This window comes from Mobula birostris, chromosome 13 (genome assembly GCF_030028105.1).
Source record: "Mobula birostris isolate sMobBir1 chromosome 13, sMobBir1.hap1, whole genome shotgun sequence".
Classification (NCBI taxonomy): Eukaryota; Metazoa; Chordata; class Chondrichthyes; order Myliobatiformes; family Myliobatidae; genus Mobula; species Mobula birostris.
The window spans coordinates 18,281,214-18,302,955 of NC_092382.1; the positions used below are offsets into that span (position 1 = coordinate 18,281,214).

The 21,742-nt window shown below is 45.5% G+C and overlaps 1 protein-coding gene across 1 annotated transcript in view; it reads left to right on the forward strand.

The window, feature by feature from the left end:
- Positions 1-535: 535 nt before the first annotated feature.
- LOC140207831 (uncharacterized) overlaps positions 536-21,742 on the forward strand; it is a 139,248-nt gene continuing 118,041 nt past the window's right edge. The window contains exons 1-4 of the mRNA XM_072276390.1: positions 536-1,826; positions 2,154-2,462; positions 2,588-2,690; positions 17,848-19,479. Of these exons, the coding sequence (XP_072132491.1) occupies positions 1,168-1,826; positions 2,154-2,462; positions 2,588-2,690; positions 17,848-19,479 (2,703 nt within the window). The 5' untranslated portion in view covers positions 536-1,167. The remainder of the gene's footprint in view (positions 1,827-2,153; positions 2,463-2,587; positions 2,691-17,847; positions 19,480-21,742) is intronic.

Genomic DNA, 21,742 nt, shown 5'->3' on the forward strand with positions numbered 1-21,742 from the left:
AACGTTAAGGGGAACATTAGGGGAAACTTCTTCACACAGATGGTCATCCGGGTGTGGAATGAGCAGCCAGCACAAGTGGTGCATGCGAGCTCAATTTCAACATTTAAGAGGTTTGCATAGGTACCTGGATGGTAGGGGTATGGGAGTGGGTGGTTTAAATAGTTCAGCACAAACCAGATGGCCCAAAGGGCCTGTTTCTGTGCTGTAATTTTCTGTGACTGTGACAAGAACCTGAAATAATACAAAAATTCACTCTAAGTCCTTTTAACAGCTGTGTGGACCAACCATTCATCTCAGCAGGAATTTTTTATATGGCGTTAAAACTGTGGCACTTTAAGTTAATAATACATAAAAGAAAATCCTCGCTACACATCAAGAAAGACAATTTGCGTGAGACTGTTTCAGTTACTGTGGGGCCAGGCACCCATGCTGCTCAGCAGGAACAGGGAATAATAACAATGGAGAGAGTCAAACTGAGCCAAGTCACAGATTGGAGATGGCAGAAATGCCCCATTCTTATAGAGACAGGAAGAGCATCAGGGAATTGATGGTCATTCCAGATACCAGCACTGTGCCCAGTCAGAAGATGATTTCTTGGACCTCACTGTAACGGTGTGATACCAGATCAAACCTTGGCAACTCAAGTAATCTCATCTGAAATGTTGTCCTACACCCACTGATGGATTTTGATGATCTTTTTACAGGTTAAAAATAAGAAGGAATTTGTCTCCAGGAATCGCAAACACGGCACACCAGTTTTGCTGTCTCTGTCTAGATATTTAAGAAGTGGAGCAAGGGATTCAATCGACCATCCTTCCTGGTCAGACTGTTGGGAGGGATTCACTCGGTCATCTGACTGACTGGCACACCCGTCATTTTACACAGTGGGAATGGATTCAGTCGGTTATCTCAACTGAAGGTCCACCAGCAAGTTCACACTGGACAAGGCCATTCATCTGTTCTGTGTGTGAGAAGAGACTCAGTCGGTCTTCCCACCTGTGGACACACCAGTCAGTTCACACTGGGCAGAGGCTGGTCATCTGCTGAAATTCTGGGAAAGGATTCACTTAGTTATCTGACCTTATGGCTCACCAGTGAGTTCACACCAGGGAGAAGCCGTTCACCTGCTCAGACTCTGGGAAGGGATTCACTTGGTCATCTAACCTAATGGCTCACCAGCGAGTTCACACTGGGGAGAAGCCGTTCACCTGCTCAGACTGTGGGAAGAGATTCACTGAGTCATCCACCCTACAGAGACACCAGCGAGTTCACACTGGGGAGAAGCCTTTCACCTGCTCAGAATGTGGGAAGAGATTCACTCAGTTATCCCACCTACAGAGTCATCAGCGAGTTCACACCGGGGAGAAGTCGTTCACCTGCTCAGTCTGTGGGAAGGGATTCACTCACTCATCCAGCCTACAGAGACATCAGCAAGTTCACACTGGGGAGAAGCCGTTCACCTGCTTAGAATGTGGGAAGGGATTCACTCAGTTATCCCACCTACAGAGACATCAGCGTGTTCACACTGGGGAGAAGCCGTTCACCTGCTCAGTCTGTGGGAAAAGATTCACTGAGTCATCCCAACTAAGGAGACATCAACGAGTTCACACTGGGAAGAAGCCATTCACCTGCTCAGTCTGTGGGAAGAGATTCACTCAGTTATCCCACCTAAAGAGTCATCAGCGAGTTCACACTGGGGAGAAGCCGTTCACATGCTTAGAATGTGAGAAGCGATTCACTCACTCATCCACCCTACAGAGACATCAGCAAGTTCACACTGGGGAGAAGCCATTCACCTGCTCAGTCTGTGGGAAGAGATTCACTCAGTTGTCCCAACTACAGAGTCATCAGCGAGTTTACACTGGGGAGAAGCCGTTCACCTGCTTAGAATGTGGGAAAGGATTCACTCAGTCATTCAAACTATTGGCACACCAGTCAGTTCACAGTGGGGAGTGGCCATTCACCTGCTTAGAATGTGGGAAAGGATTCACTCAGTCGTCCAAACTAATGGCACACCAATCAGTTCACACTGAAGAGAGACCACTCACCTGCTCAGACTGTGGGAAGGGATTCACTCGGTCATCCCAACTACTGGCACACCAGTCAGTTCACACCGGGGAGAGGCCATTCACATGCTCAGTCTGTGAGAAGAGATTTACTCAGTCATCCTACCTACAGATTCATCAGCGAGTTCATACTGGGGAGAAACCTTTCACCTGCTCAGAATGTGGGAAGAGATTCACTCAGTCATCCACCCTACAGAGACATCAGCAAGTTCACACTGGGGAGAAGCCATTCACCTGCTCAGTCTGTGGGAAGAGATTCACTCAGTTATCCCACCTACAGAGTCATCAGCAAGTTCACACTAGGGAGAAGCCGTTCACCTGCTCAGAATGTGGGAAGGGATTCACTCGGTCATCCGAACTACTGACACACCAGTCAATTCACAATGGGGAGTTACTGTTGTTATGAATCACAAGGTTTCGTTTGCTGTGGAGCGAGAGAGAGAGATTAAGAAAGTGAATCAGTCTGACTTTCAGCTTGTTTACATCACTCACAGCTTGTTTAGTTTTAACTGAGGACACAGACACTCAGATTCAGATGGAGACAAAGGCGGGAAAATGGAAGGATCGAAACCAGGGAACGAGTGGCCAAAGGTCATTGTTTCGAACTTTCCTATGCCGACAAGGGTGGGTTAATTATCAACTCAGCATACATCGAACGTGTGGTTGTCACCTTGTTTGATCAATAGGAGTGGATCGGATTTGGGGTATCCTGTGGAGACCACTTATGTGTTAACCCTTGCCTGGGTGTGGTGTGGAAATTCACTTGAAGACAATACCCCTTGTGACAAGTCACTTTCGGTGATAATTCGTATGTGGATGTGAAACGACAACGGATAAATTCTACAGCTACTGTTCTCTTGTTTTACCACTGTGGAACCTGTGGAATTTGACATAATTGCCTTCTGTCAACATTTACCCTGGACTACAAATATCTCTCTGTCTCATCACCTATTCTGTGGATGAACTGAACTTTCATAATTCACCATCTCAAGACTAAGCCTTGTTTCCCCTGAGCTCAATAGTTTGGGAGTTATATTTACACACACATATACACATAGCACGGTTAACTTTTGCTTATCTTGCTTAAGTTATGATATTATAAGTAGATACTATTAAAGATAGTGGATTTAACATCAAAACCAGACTCCAGTTGTAGTTTGTTGCTGCTGGTTTATTTCTAAAGTGTTATGGTTCATAATAAAATTGGGGCCTGCGCCTGGGATATGAACAGATTTGGGGGCGTATTGATTAATTATCGATTTCATTGGAGAAATCCCTTTTGATTTATTTGTGTGTGGAAAATCAGCAGCAATGGATGTTGATAGATGTCTGGAAGCGCCAACCTCTGAGGCACTAAAGGACACCAGAAGGATTGAGTTGTTGAGTATTGCTAAAAGGCTAAAACTTGCTAAGGTGAAATTGACAATGAGAAGGGCACAGATGCAGAAGATCATAACTGAGCATTATGTATCTAAGGGTGTGTTTAAAGTGCAGGAGTTGGAGGTGTTTCCTGAAAGTAACCGAGTCAGCTTGAGCTCCAGTACAAGTTAGGAAAATTAAAGATGGAGGCTGTGGAAAGGCAGAGGCAGTTTGAGGCTGGAGAGGCAGGAAAACAGAGAGGAGAGGCGGAAGAACAGAGAGGAAGCAGAAAGACAGTGGTTGTTCAAGTTGGAAAAGATAGAAAGATTGTAGCAAAGCTGTCTCACGTTAGACTCTGGTGATAAGTTTGAGGCCAGTTGAGAAGTTCAATTGGTACCTCCATTTGAAAAGGCAGAGGTTGATAAATACTTACAGCAATTTGAGACGGTTGCTCAGAGTTTAAAGTGGCCAAAAGAGGGTTGGCCTATTCTCTTACAAAGTGTAATTAAGGGGAAGGCTCAGCAAGCCTATTCTGCTTTGACAGTTGATGAAGCAACTGATTATGACACAGTGAAACAGGCTGTGCTCAAAGCTTACGAGTTGGTCCCAGAAGCGTACAGGCAAAAGTTTAGAAATTTGAGGAAATCTCTGAACCAAACTTATATGGAATTTGCTGATGAGAAGTTTGTGTGTTTTGACCGCTGGTGCCCATATAAAAATGTAAATGATGATTTTAACAGCTTGAAAGAGTTGGTTTTAATTGAAGAATTCAAAATGTGCGTTCCTGATGACATAAAGATGTATTTAGATGAAAAGGATGCTGCCACTTTGCAGGAGTCTGCTAGATTAGCAGATGTGTTTGCTTTAACTCATAAGGTTAAGTTTACCCAGAATAAGACCTTCCAAAAGAGTAGCAGGGAAAACCAGGGTAAACCAGAAATTAAAGCTGGGACGAGTGACAAGAGTAAGGATGAAGGGAAGCAGTTGAAGGAGAAATATTCTGGTCTTACTTGTTACTATTGTAAAAAAAGCTGGTCATATGATGGCTAATTGTTCTGTCCTGAAGAAGGAAAAGGAGACAGTCCCAAATGCCTGTGATCAGTATGTTGAAGCACCTATAAACTCAAAGGGTTCTGAACATTCTGTTGAGGCTCAGTTAAGGACTGAGAGGTCTGACTGAGTTAAGAAAGGATTTGATCATTTTATGTCAGATGGGTTTGTATTAGTAATGGAAGGGTCAACACCGGTACCAGTGAAAATTCTTCGAGATACTGGGGCTTTTCAGTCACTTCCATGAGACAGCGTTCTAAAGTTTGGTGATGAGACGAACAGTGATGAGGTAAATCTTATTAAAGGCATTGGAGGCAGCATTGTTTCTGTGCCATTGCACAAGGTAACTTTACAGTCAGGGTTGGTTTTGGGACCTGTTAAGATCGGATTATGCTCCAGTTTACCAGTGGAAGATGTTACTTTGCTGTCAGGGAATGACCTGGTAGATGGTAATGTTGTTCCTGCAGTGCAGTTGCCAGCTAAGCCAACCACTAACGACCCACAGATGGATTTTAACATTTATCGCAGTAACTCGAAGTACGGCTAAAAAGTCTGCCAATGCAGACGGTTCTGTGCAGCATGATTCTGATACCCATGATAGCCAAAATCAGGGTGACCAGGATTCAGCTTTTGATGACTTGTCAGGGACCTTTCAGCCTTCATTGTTTCAACAGGATTCAGGTAGTAAGTCTGATGAGGAAGATTCATCCCTGTCTAGGAAGGAGTTTATAGCAGAACAGAACCAAGACCCTGAGATTGAAGCTTTATAAGAAACATCTCTCTCAGATGATGAGATTAAGAAAATGGCAGTGGGGTATTATCTCAAGGATGGAGTGTTAATGAGGAAGTGGAGGCCACCTGCTATACCTGCGAGTGAGGAATGGGCAATTGTTCACCAAGTTGTAGTTCCTAAAGTTCATAGGACTGAAATTTTAACTTTGGCCCACAGTATGCCCTTCGGTGGCCATTTCGGAGTGAATAAAACTGTAAACAGGATTATGAAAGAAGTTTACTGGCCGAATTTGAGGAAAGATATTGTGACCTTTTGCAGAACCTGTCACACTTGTCAAGTTGTGGGTAAACCTAATCAGGTCACCCCAGTGGCCCCACTCCGGCCTATACCTGCATTCGGTGAACCCTTTTCCAAATTTATAGTGGATTGTGTTGGCCCATTGCCAAAGACTAAAGCTGTCCATCAGTATTTACTAACTATTATGTGTACTGCATCCAGATTCCCAGAGGCAATACCTCTCAGAAATATTAAAGCTAAAACTGTGACGAAGGCTCTTAACAAGTTTTTTACTTTATTTGGTTTGCCTAAAGAAATCCAGTCTGATCAAGGAAGTAATTTTACATCTGGATTATTCCAGCAGGTAGTTTATGAACTGGGACCTAAACAAATTACATCGTCTGCGTACCATCCGGAATCACAAGGGGCTTTAGAAAGATTTCATTCTACCCTCAAAACAATGATTAAGACATACTGTGTTGAAAATGGAAAACACTGGGGTGAAGGAATACATTTGCTTTTGTTCACCATAAAGGCTGATTTATACTTGTGCATTCGGGATACGCCGTATCCTACACCGTAGGCCCAATTTAATTTTTGCATAGCCCTACGCCGTAGCGAGCATGCGTAGTTGTGTCTGCATCGCTATACACTTCACCACCAAAACGCAAGTTGGCGGTGGGGTTTCTCTGACACTGTTGAGCTTCTTCGTGAGAGACATGGACGAGGAAATGCATTTCAAATATTTTTGGATGTCGGCAGGTAGATTTGACGATTTGGTTCATTGTCTCCAACCATTTATTTTGCATCAGTGTACAGACATGGTGGAGAAAAGCAACCGGAAATGCGATGCTATCAAACGAACCAATCACAGTTGTTGTTGTCTGTGTCGCCACGACGCGTGAGTTACTTTTTAGAGGAGGTGCACGTCACCCAACGGCGTAGGGTGCAGTGTGTGTATGTGGTGCCTGTCGCATACATTTGACACACAAGTATAAATCAGGCTTAAGAGAGTCGGTACAGGAATCACTCACTGGGCTTTAGTCCATTTGAACTTGTATTTGGTCACAGAGTGAGGGGACCTTTGACCTTGTTAAAGGAACAGTGGATTGATGGGGATGTACATGTTAACTTGTTAGACTATGTTTTGAAGTTCAGAAATAAACTACACCAAGCCTGTCGTCTAGCGAGACAAAACTTGAAGATTTCTCAAAACAAAATGAAGTGTTGGTTTGATAAGCGGATCAAAACAAAAGAAAATACAAGGTGAGGGATAATGTGCTTGCCTTATCTCCAATGTTGACAAATCCACTTCAGGCGAAATTCAATGGACTGTATGAAATAGTCTCTCAAATTAATGATGTGAATTATGTTATTAAAACACACGACCGATGTAAACTAACACAGGTAGTACACATCAATATGATAAAGCCTTATTCTGACAAGCAGGCACCATCGGTGAGTGTTGTCAAACATATCAATCTGGCAATCCTGAGAATGAAACAATTGACTCATCTGAGACTTTTCACAAGCCAAACATGGTCCCGGTTAGACTAATGAACTCGGTTGTTCTCGAAGACATTGACAACAAGTTGGCTCATCTGCAGCCAAAGCAACAACAACAGCTGAAGGAATTAATTCTGAATTTTAAAGATTTATTTCCTGATGCTCCCAAGTAAACCACGGTCGCAGTACATGACGTAGATATTGGTCAAGCCAAACCGATTAAACAACACCCATATCGCATGAACGTAGAAAAGTGTAAATTGGCTGAGCAAGAAATTGAATATATGCTGGGAAATAGTATTATTAGGCCTTCAACATCAGATTGGAGCTCACCCTGCATTATTGTGCTCAAACCTGATGGTAGAGTTAGATTTTGCACTGATTATAGGAAGGTAAATGCAGTAACAAAAACAGATGCCTATCCTATCCCTAGGGTGGATGATTGCATTGATAAGGTTGGAAAAGCTAATTTCTTACAAAGATTGATCTGTTGAAAGGGTATTGGTGTGTTCCATTGACGGACTGAGGTAGAGAAATTTCTGCATTTGTGACACCTTCTGGGTTGTATGAATACAATGTTTCGCCATTTGGAATGAAATATGCTCCAGGAACATTCCAGAGAATGATTGATTCTGTAATTCAAGGGTTAGGACACACAGATGCCTATATTGATGACTTAGTCACAGGGAGTGACACTTGGGAAGAGCATATCTCTGTAGTAGAAGAGCTGTTTGACAGGCTTTCCAGGGCCAATCTTACAGTTGACTTAGCTAAGAGTGAATTTGGCCATGCCACTGTGATCTGTCTTGGCTGTGTTGTAGGTCAAGGCAAGTTGGCTCCTGTGCAGGCAAAATTCAGGCCATTTCTGAAGTTCCTGTTCCGACTGTGTGACGAAGGCCCGTCACTGATTACAGACGTCTCAGGGCACACTCGGTAAAACACTCAAAGGGTCATCCACACACATTATTCCCCTTTGTTATTGTGGTGAGTGCAGGCATCACAATAAATCAACAGTCACAATTTTACACTCATCCCCAGCAGTAATAGGTATGAAAAAAAGAAACACACTATGTCACAGTTTTATTATCTCAGGTCAATTTAATCATATTCGTCTTTCCAATAAGTGTTTTGCCGAAGTGTCATGATAATCTGACGTTTCTCTCCTCCACAGTCACTGGGTCTGAAACAGAGCTGCTGCATAGAGCTGTCTTATATAGAGGCAGCAGCAACCTGCACAGGTGTGCCGATGGTGGAGGATACCATCTTTACCTGGGACAAGGGTTATGTTACCTAATTACTCATCTTGTGGTAAAGTTTTGGGGTTTATTTAAGTTATTTAACCTGGAAATGGTGAATCCTGTGATGAAGTCTATGTGTTTATTGTGAGAACTGGTGGTAGAGTTTCAGATTGTGTGAAGTGGAAGATAATTGAGTTAATTAGCTTTTGGTTAGGGGGATTGGCTTAGCAGTTATAAACCTTGGGTTACCAAGGCTTTGGGTGTTTTTTTTGTTGTTTAGTCTGAGGGTGGTTGTTAACCAGACAGGTGACAATTGCAAGCTGTGTGTGTATATATATATATATATATATATATTATAGTATTTTTTTAAAAAATCTTCTTGTTTTCATGTGGACATCCAAGTTTTTGTTGTTCCACTATTTTTGTAAATAAAAGCACCTCAATCTATTTTTGCCACTCAAGCCATCTTGTTATTTTTCGTAGACAGTTGACCCACAGTTTTTGTGACAGACTGGTAAGAAGGCTCTTGGAAGGTTTCTGGGAATGGTTGGATATTATCGTAAGTTGTGTAAGAACTTTGCTGATATCGCTCTTCCTCTGACTAATCTCCTGAAGAAGGGTGAAAAGTCTGTTTGGACCGAGACTTGTCAGGAAGCATTTGATCAATTGAAAGTTATTATTTGGGATTAGGTCAATCAATATAGTGTCATCAGCAAATTTAATTAACAGATTGGAGCTGTGGGTGGTGACACAAGTCATGGGTGCACAGAGAGTAAAGGAGGGGGCCAAGGATTCAACCCTGTGGGGCATGTGTGCTGAGGGTCAAAGAGACAGAGGTGAGGGATCCCTCTCTTACCACCTGCCAGCCATCTGACAGGAAGTCCAGGATCCAGCTACACAAGGCAGGGTGAAGGCCGAGGTCTCTGAGCTTCTTCTCGATACTTCACAACTTCGTATGGCTAAAGCTATGCCCATGACTGCAAGGAACTGCAGAGAACTTTGGTCTCATCTGGAAACATCATAGAAACAAGCCTCCCCTCTATGGACTCTTCCTACACTTCCCCTGCCTTGGGAAAGCAGGCCTTGTACTCAAAGATGCCCACAACTTTGGACATTATTGCTGCAAACCCAAACCTCCATCGGGGAAGAGATGCAAAAGCCTTAAAGCGCATACCACCAGGCTCATGGACAGCTTCCTGTCTGCAGTTCTAGGCCAAATTAATGGTCTCCAGTCCAATAAAATGGACTCGACCTCACAATGTAACTCGACGTGACCCTGCCCCATATGTCTATCTGCACTGCACTTTCTCTGCAGCTGTAGCTCAGTACATGATAAGTCCCCATTTTAATTGTGTGGAAATATTAGACAGACTGAGCTTCTGCTTTGGAACCACAGAGGAAAAGTTAACTGAACTGATGAACACCAATAAATAGAAAAGGCTTCAATCTCGCATTACGATCTGCGGTAACTGGGATCAGGTGACCGGTGGTGGGTCTCCCAGACCAATTATCAGAATCAGGTTTAATAGCACTGGCTGATCTTATGTAATTTGTTGTCTCTACAGCAGCAACAGAATTTAATTCATAACAATAGATTTTTACCTTTGATTTAAAATAAGAATATACATATTAAATAGTTAAATTATATAAGTAATACAAAATAAAATTAAAATGTAATACTGTAAACTACTTTAATTGTGTGGAACTATTTGACTGACTGGGTTGTTGCTTTGGAAATTCTGGAGTGAAGCTGAACTAAACTGTACACATTTATGAAAAGCTCAGATAAATACAAAAGGCTAAGTTCTCATATGAATGGGTCAGACACCCAGAAACATTGGCTGCCCTTCAGCAAGTAAAAACAGTGGAATGAGGCCTAGTCCCAGGCCTCGGCCCAGTAGTTATGGTCTGAGGTCTGGGACTTGGTGAGAGAAAGCATTCGGCATGGACTAGAAGGGCCGAGATGGCCTGTTTCCGTGCTGTAATTGTTATGTGGTAATATGGAAACATGCTGAAAATATTGCAGAATAAAACATTGTCCACCCACAACGAGAGGACGTGACAGATCCGGATCTCACTGCCTTGTCTGAATGGGCGAAAGATGAAGTTACACGTACACTCCAGCAGTGACCGGCAGATGCTGCAGATCTGCAGGAAAACGTGAACAGGAAACGGGATCACGTGATGGGTGGAGGGTCTCCCACCTGAACCGGTGACTCCGCTCCTCGCCCCTCACACGCTGCCCGAACTATCCACCACATTTCCCACATCATTCCATATTTACACCAGATACATTTTTACTTCTTCCCTCCAAATCGTCCCTGTCCCTTTCCCTCCACCCCCAGGTCACAGAGTCACAGGCTCGATTCCCATCCCGGTCCAACACACAATTCAGACCCAAACCGGAAATGTGCAGGTTTCATTTAAATCCCTCCATGTTTATAAACACTCATTTCTATTCACATTCCTCCAGCCTCACTGGACAGGAACACTGAAACATCAAGTGAGAAACAGCAGGAGGTGGCCAATCAGCCCCTCTAACCATCAACAAGATGAAGGCTGCTCTCCCATCTCAGCCACATGTTTCTGCCCGATCCTCATTTCCTCGATCCCTCTGGTCTCCACACATCTGCTGGCCTCTGTTTTATGTGAGGATGATCACTGAGTCTTCACCGGCCTCTGTGGTGGGGATTTACAGACATTCACCACCCTCGGATTGGAGACATTTCCCCTTGTCTCAGTCCCGGACAGTCCACCCCCTTTTTCAGAGACTGGGATCCCTGGTTCAACCGGTAATGATGTTGTGCATTTCAATGTGTTCACCTCTCAGTCCTCGATTCTCTAATTGAAAGGGTTATCACATTTGATCTTTCTTCATATGATGACCCCACCATTCCAGGCATCAGTCTGGTGAATCTTCATTGCACTCTCTATAACAAATACTCTCTAACCTCTTTGTTAATCCTCTATGGAATTAATTTCCATCTTCTGCAGCCCCGTGTTGCCCCAACCACTCACCTCCCACCCCCGTCACTATTTCCACCTTCCCACCTCCCCCTCACCTGGATCCACCTCTCACTCCCCAGCTCTTGCCCCATCCCCACCCCTCACCTCTTTTCTCGGACTATTTCCCGTCCACTCTCAGTCCAGAGGGAGGGTCTCGGCCCGAAATGTTGACGGTCCATTTCCCTCCACAGATGCTGCCCGACCCACTGAGTTCCTCCGGCAGTTTGTTCTTTGGTCTGTGTGACCCGTGTTAGTGTGGGGAGCGGGATTTTACACCATATTCCCGGTACAGTCTCAACAAAACACAAATAATTGTCACTTTGCCCGGACCATTGGCCCCGCTTGCAGGGCAACAGTCTGCCGGTGTTTGCCCCCCAATGTGGTGAATCGCCACCACCGTGGGCTCAGACATTTCCACAGATGAGCCCCTCCTGTCCCCACCGGGACAAACATCCTGTCCGCCCCCTCTCTCACCGTCTTCATCCTCTCCCTCCCCGGGGAACCGGCATCAAACCGACGGGCCGAGCGGTCTCCTCCTACCTCTCAGCGACGCATCAGACTCCGGCCGCAGGAAACGCTTCACAAACGCCCCAACTTCCCTCGGAGGGAAATGGAAATAAATCAGAAAGCGGACATTTACTTCGACGGTTGTCCCGCCGTGACGGAAAGTTCGGGAGACGGTGTCATCGGGGGTAACGCCCTCTCGGCTGGTCCGCCTCCTCTATTGGGTGGAAGCAGTGATTGACATCGCTTCCTACCAATGGGAATGGCGCAGCGCGTGACTCCTCTGTTGACAGCGGTGGGGGAGGGGCTGGTCACGTGATCAGTAGCCCGGCCGTTAAACCGACCAAGCTCGAGCTCACCAGCGCGCGGGGCACAAAAGGCCCCGGATGATCGGTTGAGGTGAGAAGGGGTCTCCGGGTTGGGGGTCTCACCGGGCGGCGTTTCCAACACCGACTTCGGGTAGTTGCTGTGACTCCGGACTCCGTGACCCGCAATCCCGGGACAGTCCTGCTCTCTTCCCTCTCTCTCAGCCCCACCATCCGTACACGGGCCCCGGGGAGCTTCCGGCTGATGAGGGAATGGGAACCGATGGGTCTCTCAGACAGAGCTGAGCTCCAGCTGTCTAAATGCAAGGATCGGGAACTCGGAGAAAGGGAACAAAATCTTTTACATCAGCTGTTGTGAAAATCACCTTTGTTCTGCCTCCAGTCACAAACCAGAGAAAATCTGCAGATGCTGGAAATCCGAGCAACACACACAAATTGCTGGAGGAACTCAGCATTAGTACTCTTTTCCATAGATGCTGCCTGGCCTGCTGAGTTCCCCCAGCATTTTGTGTCTGTTGCTGGTTCTACCCCCTCTTGTTCTGGACTTTTCTACCCGTGAGAACATGTTTTGTCCCACTCTCTCTGGGTACATAATGATATCAAACACCTTTGCCCTGGGCAACAAGTAGCTTTCACATCACAAATGTGCCAGACTCCAATGAGACAGACTACTGCCCTTCCCTTCATATTCATTGGCATTGCCATCACTGAGTTCACCACCGTCAGTCACCTGGGGGAGGGTTCAGGGGAAATATTTGTCTACAATACAGAAACTGGTGTTACCTGTGCGTATTCTGGCGATGCAAATTTTGCTGGAGAATTAGCAAGTGGGAAGAAGTGGAGTGATATTTGAAAATCTGACTTTTTTAAGTGTCATTTAGCAAGCAAATGACATATGGACAGTGCAAAAGCTCTGACAAGAAAATCCATCATTACCTGTTACAGGCCTGCTACATAGGTTGTGTGAGAGTGTAGATGAACTTAAACAAACCCAGAGGAGATCAAAGTTCTTACAGACAGTGATTTGACAGCTGTTAAAATGAATACCTCTCTATATAAAATTCACTGTGCACATGTGGGAAAATTGCATAATACAAGCTTTATGTGCACACTGGTCATTACAAATTTGAGGGGAGATTGGTGGGAAGGTGGGAAGACCTCCAGTGTCCCTGATGCCATGACGTACAAGATGTGCATCCAGCTGCAGCTTGTAACCCTGCACTTTAAGGAGTTGGAACTTGAAATGGATGAATTCTGGATCATCCAGGAGTTGGAGGGGGTGATAGACATGACATGAAGAGAGGTGAGTTACACCCAAGGTGCAGGACACAGGAAACTGGGTGAGAGTCAGGAAGGGGAATGAGGTTAAATAGCCATCACAGAGTACTCTTGTGTCCATCCCGCACAACAACAGGTGGACCACTTTAGAAACTGTTGAGATTACCTGGCAGAGAAAAATCAAAGGGGTGATAGGGGATTCGTTAGTTAGAGGAACAGAACAAGAGGGGACTAATATCCCAGTGGTAAGGCTCGCTAGTGCTAGTGTGGGGAGAGGGTGATGTGGTTAAAATAAGTTGTAGGGGAAATGGGAGCCAGAATGACAGAACAGATAGTGGAGAGGGTGAATTGAATGAAATTGACTTTATTGCGTACGTCCTTCATATACATGAGGAGTAGAAATCTTTACATCTCCATCTAAATGTGCAATGTGTAATTTATAGTCATTTATAATAAATAGTTTGTACACAGGACAGTCAATATAACATAGAAATTGAATTGTGTCAGCATGAATTAATCAGTCTGATGGCCTGGTAGAAGATGATGTCCCGGAGCCTGTTGGTCCCTTTGCTGTGGTACCGTTTCCTGGATGGTAGCAGCAGGAACAGTTTGTGGTTGTGGTGAATTGGGTCTCCAATATCCTTTGGGCCCCTTTTACACACCTGTCTCTGTAAATGTCCTGAATAGTGGGAAGTTCACATCTACAGATGCGCTGGCTGTCCGCACCACTCTCTGCAGGTTCCTGCGATTAAGGGAAGTACAGTTCCCATACCAGGCAGTGATGCAGCCAGTCAGGATGCTCTCAATTGTGTCATAGAAACATAGAAACATAGAAAATAGGTGCAGGAGTAGGCCATTCGGCCCTTCGAGCCTGCACCGCCATTTATTATGATCATGGCTGATCATCCAACTCAGAACACCGCCCCAGCCTTCCCTCCATACCCCCTGACCCCCGTAGCCACAAGGGCCATATCTAACTCCCTCTTAAATATAGCCAATGAACTGGCCTCAACTGTTTCCTGTGGCAGAGAATTCCACAGATTCACCACTCTCTGTGTCCCTGTAGAAAGACCTTCGGATTTTGGGCCCCATCCCCAGCTTCTTCAACTATCTGAGTTGAAAGAGGTGCTGCTGTGCTCTTTTTACAACACAGCCGGTGTGTACAGACCATGTACATGAAAGATGGCAAATGGAGTTTAATGCTGGTAAGTGTGAGGTGCTACATTTTGGTAGGACTAATCAAAATAGGACATACATGGTAAATGGTAGGGCATTGAAGAATGCTGTAGAACAGAGGGATCTGGGAATAATGGTGCATCATTCCCTGAAGGTGGAATCTCATGTGGATAGGGTGGTGAAGAAAGCTTTTGGTATGCTGGCCTTCATAAATCAGAGCATTGAGTATAGGAGCTGGGATGTAATGTTAAAATTGTACAAGGCATTGGTAAGGCCAAATTTGGAGTATTGTGTACAGTTCTGGTCACCGAATAATAGGAAAGATGTCAACAAAATAGAGAGAGGACAGAGATTTACTAGAATGTTACCTGGGTTTCAGCACCTCAGTTACAGAGAAAGGTTGAACAAGTTGGGTCTTTATTTTTTTGGAGCGTAGAAGGTTGAGGGGGTCTTGACAGTGGAATTTAAAATTATGAGGGGGATAGATAGAGTTGACGTGTATAGGCTTTTTTCATTGAGATTAGGTGAGATTCAAACAAGAGGACATGAGTTGAGTGTTAGGGGGCAGAAGTTTAGGGGTAACATGAGGAGAACTTCTTTACTCAGAGAGTGGTAGTTGTGTGGAATGAGCTTCCAGCAGAAGTGGTAGAGGCAGGCTCGATATTGTCATTTAAAGTAAAATTGGATAGCTGTATGGACAGGAAAGGAATGGAGGGTTATGGGCTGAGTGCAGGTTGGTGGGACTAGGTGAGAGTAAGCATTCAGCACGGACTAGAAGGGCTGAGATTGCCTGTTTCCATGCTGTAATTGTTATATGGTTATATGTGAGATCCTTGGTGATGTTTATGCTGAGGAACTTAAAGCTGTTCTCCTTCTTAACCCCAGATCCATTGATGTCAATAGGGGTTAGCCTGTCTCCATTCCTCCTGTCGTCCACAATCAGCTCCTTTGTTTTTGTGACAATGAGAGAGAGTTTGTTTTCTTGACACCAGTCAGATGTTGTTCAGACCTCAGACAGAGTCAGCAATCAAATGGTTGAGCATGGTGCGATGAATGTGCTGAGCTGTGTATATCACAATGCAAGAAGCATCGTAGGAAAGCCAGATGAGCTCTTGGACAGGGAATTATGATATTGTAGCCATTATTGGGACTTGGTTGCACCAAACAGTCTGAGGGATTTAGAGGAACAAATTTGTAGAGAGATTGCAGACCATGACAAGGAACAAAAGTGTGATTTTAACTTTCCATATATTGACTGGGACTCCCATACTGTAAAAGGACTCAAGGGGGTAGAGTTTGTCAAATGTGCCCTTAATCAGTTTGTAGAATTCCTGACGTAGAAGTGTGCGATGAGCTGTTAGGAAATGTTCCAGGGCTGGTGACAGAAATTAGTGATCATAATGCAATGAGATTCAAAGTAACTACGGAAAACGAGAGGTGTGCACCACGGGTTGAGATTCTAAATTGGAGAAAGGTCTATTTTGATGGTATCAGAAAGGATCCGACAAGTGTGGTTTGGGACAGTCTGTTTTCTGGCAAAGGAGTACTTGGTAAGTGGGAGGCCTTCAGAAGTGAAAATTTGAGGGTGTCTAGTTTGTATATGCCTGTCAAGATAAAAGTTGAAAGGTAACTGGCACAGGGAACCTTGGATATTTTGTTCCTCCAAATGCGTCAGAATGTTGGGTGCTACCAAGGTTCATTAATGACTACAATATCAAAATTCCACCCCCGAGCTGATCCAACTTTTTTTAAGTTGTCTTCTGTGGTTTCTAAAAGCTTCCCAATAGTTTTTGCTTTTTTGTTTGCCCTCTCTTTGGCTTTTATGTTGGCTTTGTCTTCTCATTTCATCCACAGTTGTGTCCTCCTGCGTTTCCAATGCTTCCACTTCTTTGCGATGTATCTATCACTCAGCTCCCGAATTGCTCCCAGAAACTCCAGCCATTGCTGCTCCATTGTCACTCCTACCTTTTCCCTTCCAAACAAGTTTGGCCAGCTTCTCTGTCATAGAAACATGGAGAAGTTCAAACGGAAACAGACTATTTGGCCCATCTAGTCAATGCCGAAAAAAGCTTTAAGCTGTCCAATGCAACTACCTGCACTGGGACCATCGCCCTCCATACCCCCACCATCCAGGACCCATCCAAACTTCTTCTAAATGGCGAAACCGAGCTCATATTCACTACTTGCGCTGACATCTCATTCCACACTCTCACGACCATTTCAGTAAAGAGCTTTTCCAAATGTTCCCGTTAAATTTTCACCTTCCCCACTTACCCATGACATCTGGTTGTCATCCCACCCAACCTCAGTGGAAAAAGCTGCTTGCATTTACCCTATCTATACCCTCATAATTTTGTATACTTCCAACAAATTCTCAAAGCAATGTATAATTTCCTTGTTTATGTTTAGAGCCTTTTTTAGGTGTATGAAATGATGAGGGGCATTGATCATGTGGGTAGCCAGAGGTTTTTTCCCAGGGCTGAAATGGCTAACACGAGGGGAGATAGTTTTAAGGTGCTTGGAAATAGATACCGAGGGGATGTCAGGGGTAAGTTTTTTACACAGAGAGTGGTGGGTGCGTGGAATGCACTGCCGGCTATTCGTGTGAGAGTGTTTCAGTTACTGTGGGGACAGGAACCCATGCAGCTCAGTGGGAACAGGGAATAATACCAGCGCAGAGAGTCAAACTGAGCTGGGTCACAGATCGGAGATGGCAGAGAGGTCCAATTCTTATAGAGACAGGAAGAGCATCAGAGAATTTGATGGTCATTCCAGGTAACAGCACTGTGCCCAGTTAGAAGATGATTTCTCTCTCTGACTTGGGTAACAGTGAAGTTGAACAGAGTGATCCCAGATCACACGTTGACAACTCAAGTGACCTCATCTGAGATATTGTCCGACACCCATTGATGGATTTTGTAAATATTTTTACAGGTTAAACATGACAAGGAATTTGTCTACTGGAATCTCGAACACAACATGCCAGTTTTGCTGTCTCTGTCCAGATAATTTAAGAAGAGGAGCAAGGGATTCACTCGATCATCCTTCCTACTCAGACTGTGAGGAGGGATTCACTCGGTCATCTGACCGACTGGCACACCCATCATTTTACACAGTGGGGGTTGGAGGGAACCGATTCACTGAGGAAACAGTGGGAATGGATTCAGTCGGTCATTTTAACTGAAGGTACATCAGCAAGTTCACACCGGACAAGGCCATTCACCTGTTCTGTGTGTGAGAAGGGATTCAGTTGGTCATCCCACCTGTGGACACACCGGTCAGTTCACACTGGGCAGAGGCTGGTCATCTGCTGAATTTGTGGGGAAGGATTCACTCGGTCATCTGACCTAATGGCTCACCAGCGAGTTCATACTGGAGACCGGCCGTTCACCTGCTCAGACTGCGGGAAGGGATTCACTCGATTATCCCAACTGAAGGTACATCAGCGAGTTCACACTGGAGAGAGGCTGTTCACTTGCTCAGTGTGTGGGAAGGGATTCACTCGGTCATCCACCCTACTGACACATCAGTCAGTTCACACTGGGGAGAGGCCATTCACCTGCTCAAACTGTGGGAAGGGATTCATTTCCTCATCCCACCTGAAGGTACATCGGCGAGTTCACACTGGGGAGAGGCCATTCAGCTGCTCAAACTGTGGGAAGGGATTCACTTCCTCATCCCAACTGAAGGAACATCAGCGAGTTCACACTGGGGAGCGGCCGTTCATCTGCACGAACTGTGGGAAGGGATTCACTCGATCATCCAGTCTGAAGGTACATCAGCGAGTTCACACTGGGGAGAGGCTGTTCACCTGCTCAAACTGCGGGAAGGGATTCAGTCAGTCATCTGAACTGAAGGTACATCGGCAAGTTCACACTGGAGAGAGGCCGTTCACTTGCTCAGTGTGTGGGAAGGGATTCACTCAGTCAGCCAACCTACTGTCACATCAGTTAGTTCACACTGGGGAGAGACCGTTCACCTGCTCAAACTGTGGGAAGGGATTCACTTCCTCATCCCAACTGAAGGTACATCGGCGAGTTCACACTGGGGAGAAGCCGTTCATCTGCTCGGACTGTGGGAAGGGATTCACTCAGTCATCTCAACTGAAGGTACATCGGCGAGTTCACACTGGGGAGAGGCCGTTCATCTGCTCGGACTGTGGGAAGGGATTCTCTCAATCATCCAAACTGAAGGTACATCAGCGAGTTCACACTGGGGAGAGGCCGTTCACCTGCTCTGACTGTGGGAAGGGATTTACTCGATCATCCCAACTGAAGATACATCAGCGAGTTCACACTGGAGGGAGGCCATTCACCTGCTCAGACTGTGGGAGGCGATTCACTCGGTCATCCTTCCTACTGACACATCAGTCAGTTCACACTGGGGAGAGGCCATTCACCTGCTTGGACTGTGGGAAGGGATTCACTTGCTCATCCCACCTGAAGGTACATCAGCGAGTTCACACTGGGGAGAGGCCATTCACCTGCTCGGACTGTGGGGAGGGATTCACTTGCTCATCGCAACTGAAGATACATCAGCGAGTTCACACTGGGGAGAAGCCATTCACCTGCTCAGACTGTGGGAAGGGATTCACTCGGTCATCCCCCCTAATGACGCACCAGCGAGTTCACAGTGGGGAGCGGCCATTCACCTGCTCAGACTGTGGGAAGGGATTCATTCAGTTATCTCAACTGAAGATACATCAGCGAGTTCACACTGGAGAGAGGCCATTCACCTGCTCAGAGTGTGGAAAGGGATTCACTTCGTCCTCTCAACTACTGGGCCACCAGCGAGTTCACACTGGAGAGAGGCCATTCACCTGCTCAGTGTGTGGGAAGGGATTCACTCGGTTGTCTCATCTTCAGAGACACCAGCGTGTTCACACAGGGGAGAGGTCGTTCACCTGCTCAGTGTGTGGGAAGAGATTCAGTCGGTCATCCAGCCTACAGAGACACCAGCAAGTTCACACTGGGTAGAGGCTGATCACCTGCTCGGACTTTGGGAAGAGATTCTCTCAGCCATCGCCACCAAATGTCCATCATTGAGTTCACACTGGGGAGAGGCCGTTCACCTGCTGGGAATGTGTGAAGCAATTCGCTCAGTCATCTAACCTTATGTAACTCTCGTTTCAGCTAGCAGCTTAATATAGGGGGTGATAGCCCCCCAGCCTGGCCAAATTTAAGAAAGATCATTTAGGTGGATGCTGCACGATGTGTCCCCTGTTACAAATCAGTACCCCAAAATAACAAACGATACATAATATGCGATTAAACGATTGGGCTTTGTAGTTCTTTCTTTGACTATAGGGCGAGTAAAAAAAAATAATGAAGAAGAAAAAGAGCCCACTCTGTCCATTCATGTCTTCTCATCTCTCCCCAGCAAAATACAGTGAAAATCTCTCTTCCAGACTCACAAGAAAGAACAACATTTCTCTCATTGGATAGCCCTGCACTCCAAAACCCTGTTATCTCTAGTCATAACCTAAACATTACTGCTACAGAGAAACCATTACCTCAGCAGTGATACATTGCAGAGAGGCCATTCCATTAGCAGTGAAACCTTACAGCATGTTACACTTGTGACACCCTACCGGGTTCACACTGAGGAGAAAGTTTTAATAAGCTGCATGCTGGATATTTGTCCATCACCGTTGCTGAATGCAATTTCGAGAGTGACTGTCGGTGCTGAACTCTGCAATTATTGCTGCTGCTCACCACACCCAGTCTGCACCCTGGTCACTGGGCATGGGAGCAGTTTCCTCTGCTGCATATTCACCTTTAATGGGACTGGAGTGGAGAGCGGCCAGTGAAGGAGTGGAGCTTTGAGGCTTTGGCTCGAGATGTTTCGGTGAGCAGCGGCAGAGGATGAGCTTGCTCCCAGTAAGGTAAGGCTGGGTATGTTCCTTTAATTATTTTGATTAACTTAGGAGTTGGTAATGCAGGCAGTAGATAGGGCAGTCCAGTGCTCCGATTGTAGGATGTGGGAAGTGAGGGACAGCACAATTGTCTCTGATGACTAAACCTCAGGGATCTGTACTGGGTCCAATGTTGTTTGTCATATATATTAATGATCTGGATGATGGGGTGGTAAATTGGATTAGTAAGTATGCAGACGATACTAAGATAGGTGGAGTTGTGGATCATGAAGAAGGTTTTCAAAGCTTGCAGAGAGATTTAGACCACTTAGAAGAGTGGGCTGAAAGATGGCTGATGGAGTTTAATGCTGATAAATGTGAGGTGCTACATTTTGGTGGGGCTAATCAAAATAGGACATACATGGTAAATGGTTGGGCATTGAAGAATGCTGTAGAACAGAAGGATCTGGGAATAATGGTGCATAGTTCCCTGAAGGTGGAGTCTCATGTGGATAGGGTGGTGAAGAAAGCTTTTGGTATGCTGACCTTTATAAATCAGAGCATTTAGTACAGGAGTTGGGATGTTATGTTGAAACTGTATGAGGCATTGGTAAGGCCAAATTTGGAGTATTGTGTACAGTTCTGGTCACCAAATTATAGGAAAGATGTCAATAACATTGAGAGAGTACAGAGGAGATTTACTAAAATGTTGCCTGGGTTTCATCTCCTAAGTTACAGAGAAAGGTTGCATAAGTTAGGTCTTTATTCTTTGGAGCGTAGAAGGTTGATGGGGGACTTGATAGAGGTATTTAAAATTATGAGGGGGATAGATAGAGTTGTCATGGATAGGCTTCTTGAGAGTGGGGGAGGTTCAAACAAGAGGACATGAGATGAGAGTTAAAGGGTAAAAGTTTAGGGGTAACATGAGGGGAACTTCTTTACTCAGAGAGTGGTAGCTGTGTGGAACGAGCTTCCAGCAGAAGTGGTTGAGGCAAGTTCGATGTTGTCGTTTAAAGTTAAATTGGATAGATATATGGACAGGAAAGGAATGGAGGGTTGTGGGCTGAGTGCAGGTTGGTGGGACTAAGTGAGAGTAAGAGTTCGGCATGGACTAGAAGGGCCGAGATGGTGCCTGTTTCCGTGCTGTAATTGTTATATGGTTATATGGTTAAACCTGCAAGAGGTGCATCCAGCTACAGGTCTTGTCAATCCGAGTTAGGGAACTGGAGCTGGAGCTGGATGAACTTCGGACCATTCGGGGGGCGGAGGCAGTAATAGACTGGAGTTGCAGGGAGACAGTCAGGAGACAGGTAACTGGGTGACTGTCAGGAGAGGGAAGGGGAATAGACAGAAAGAGCAGAGCACCCCTA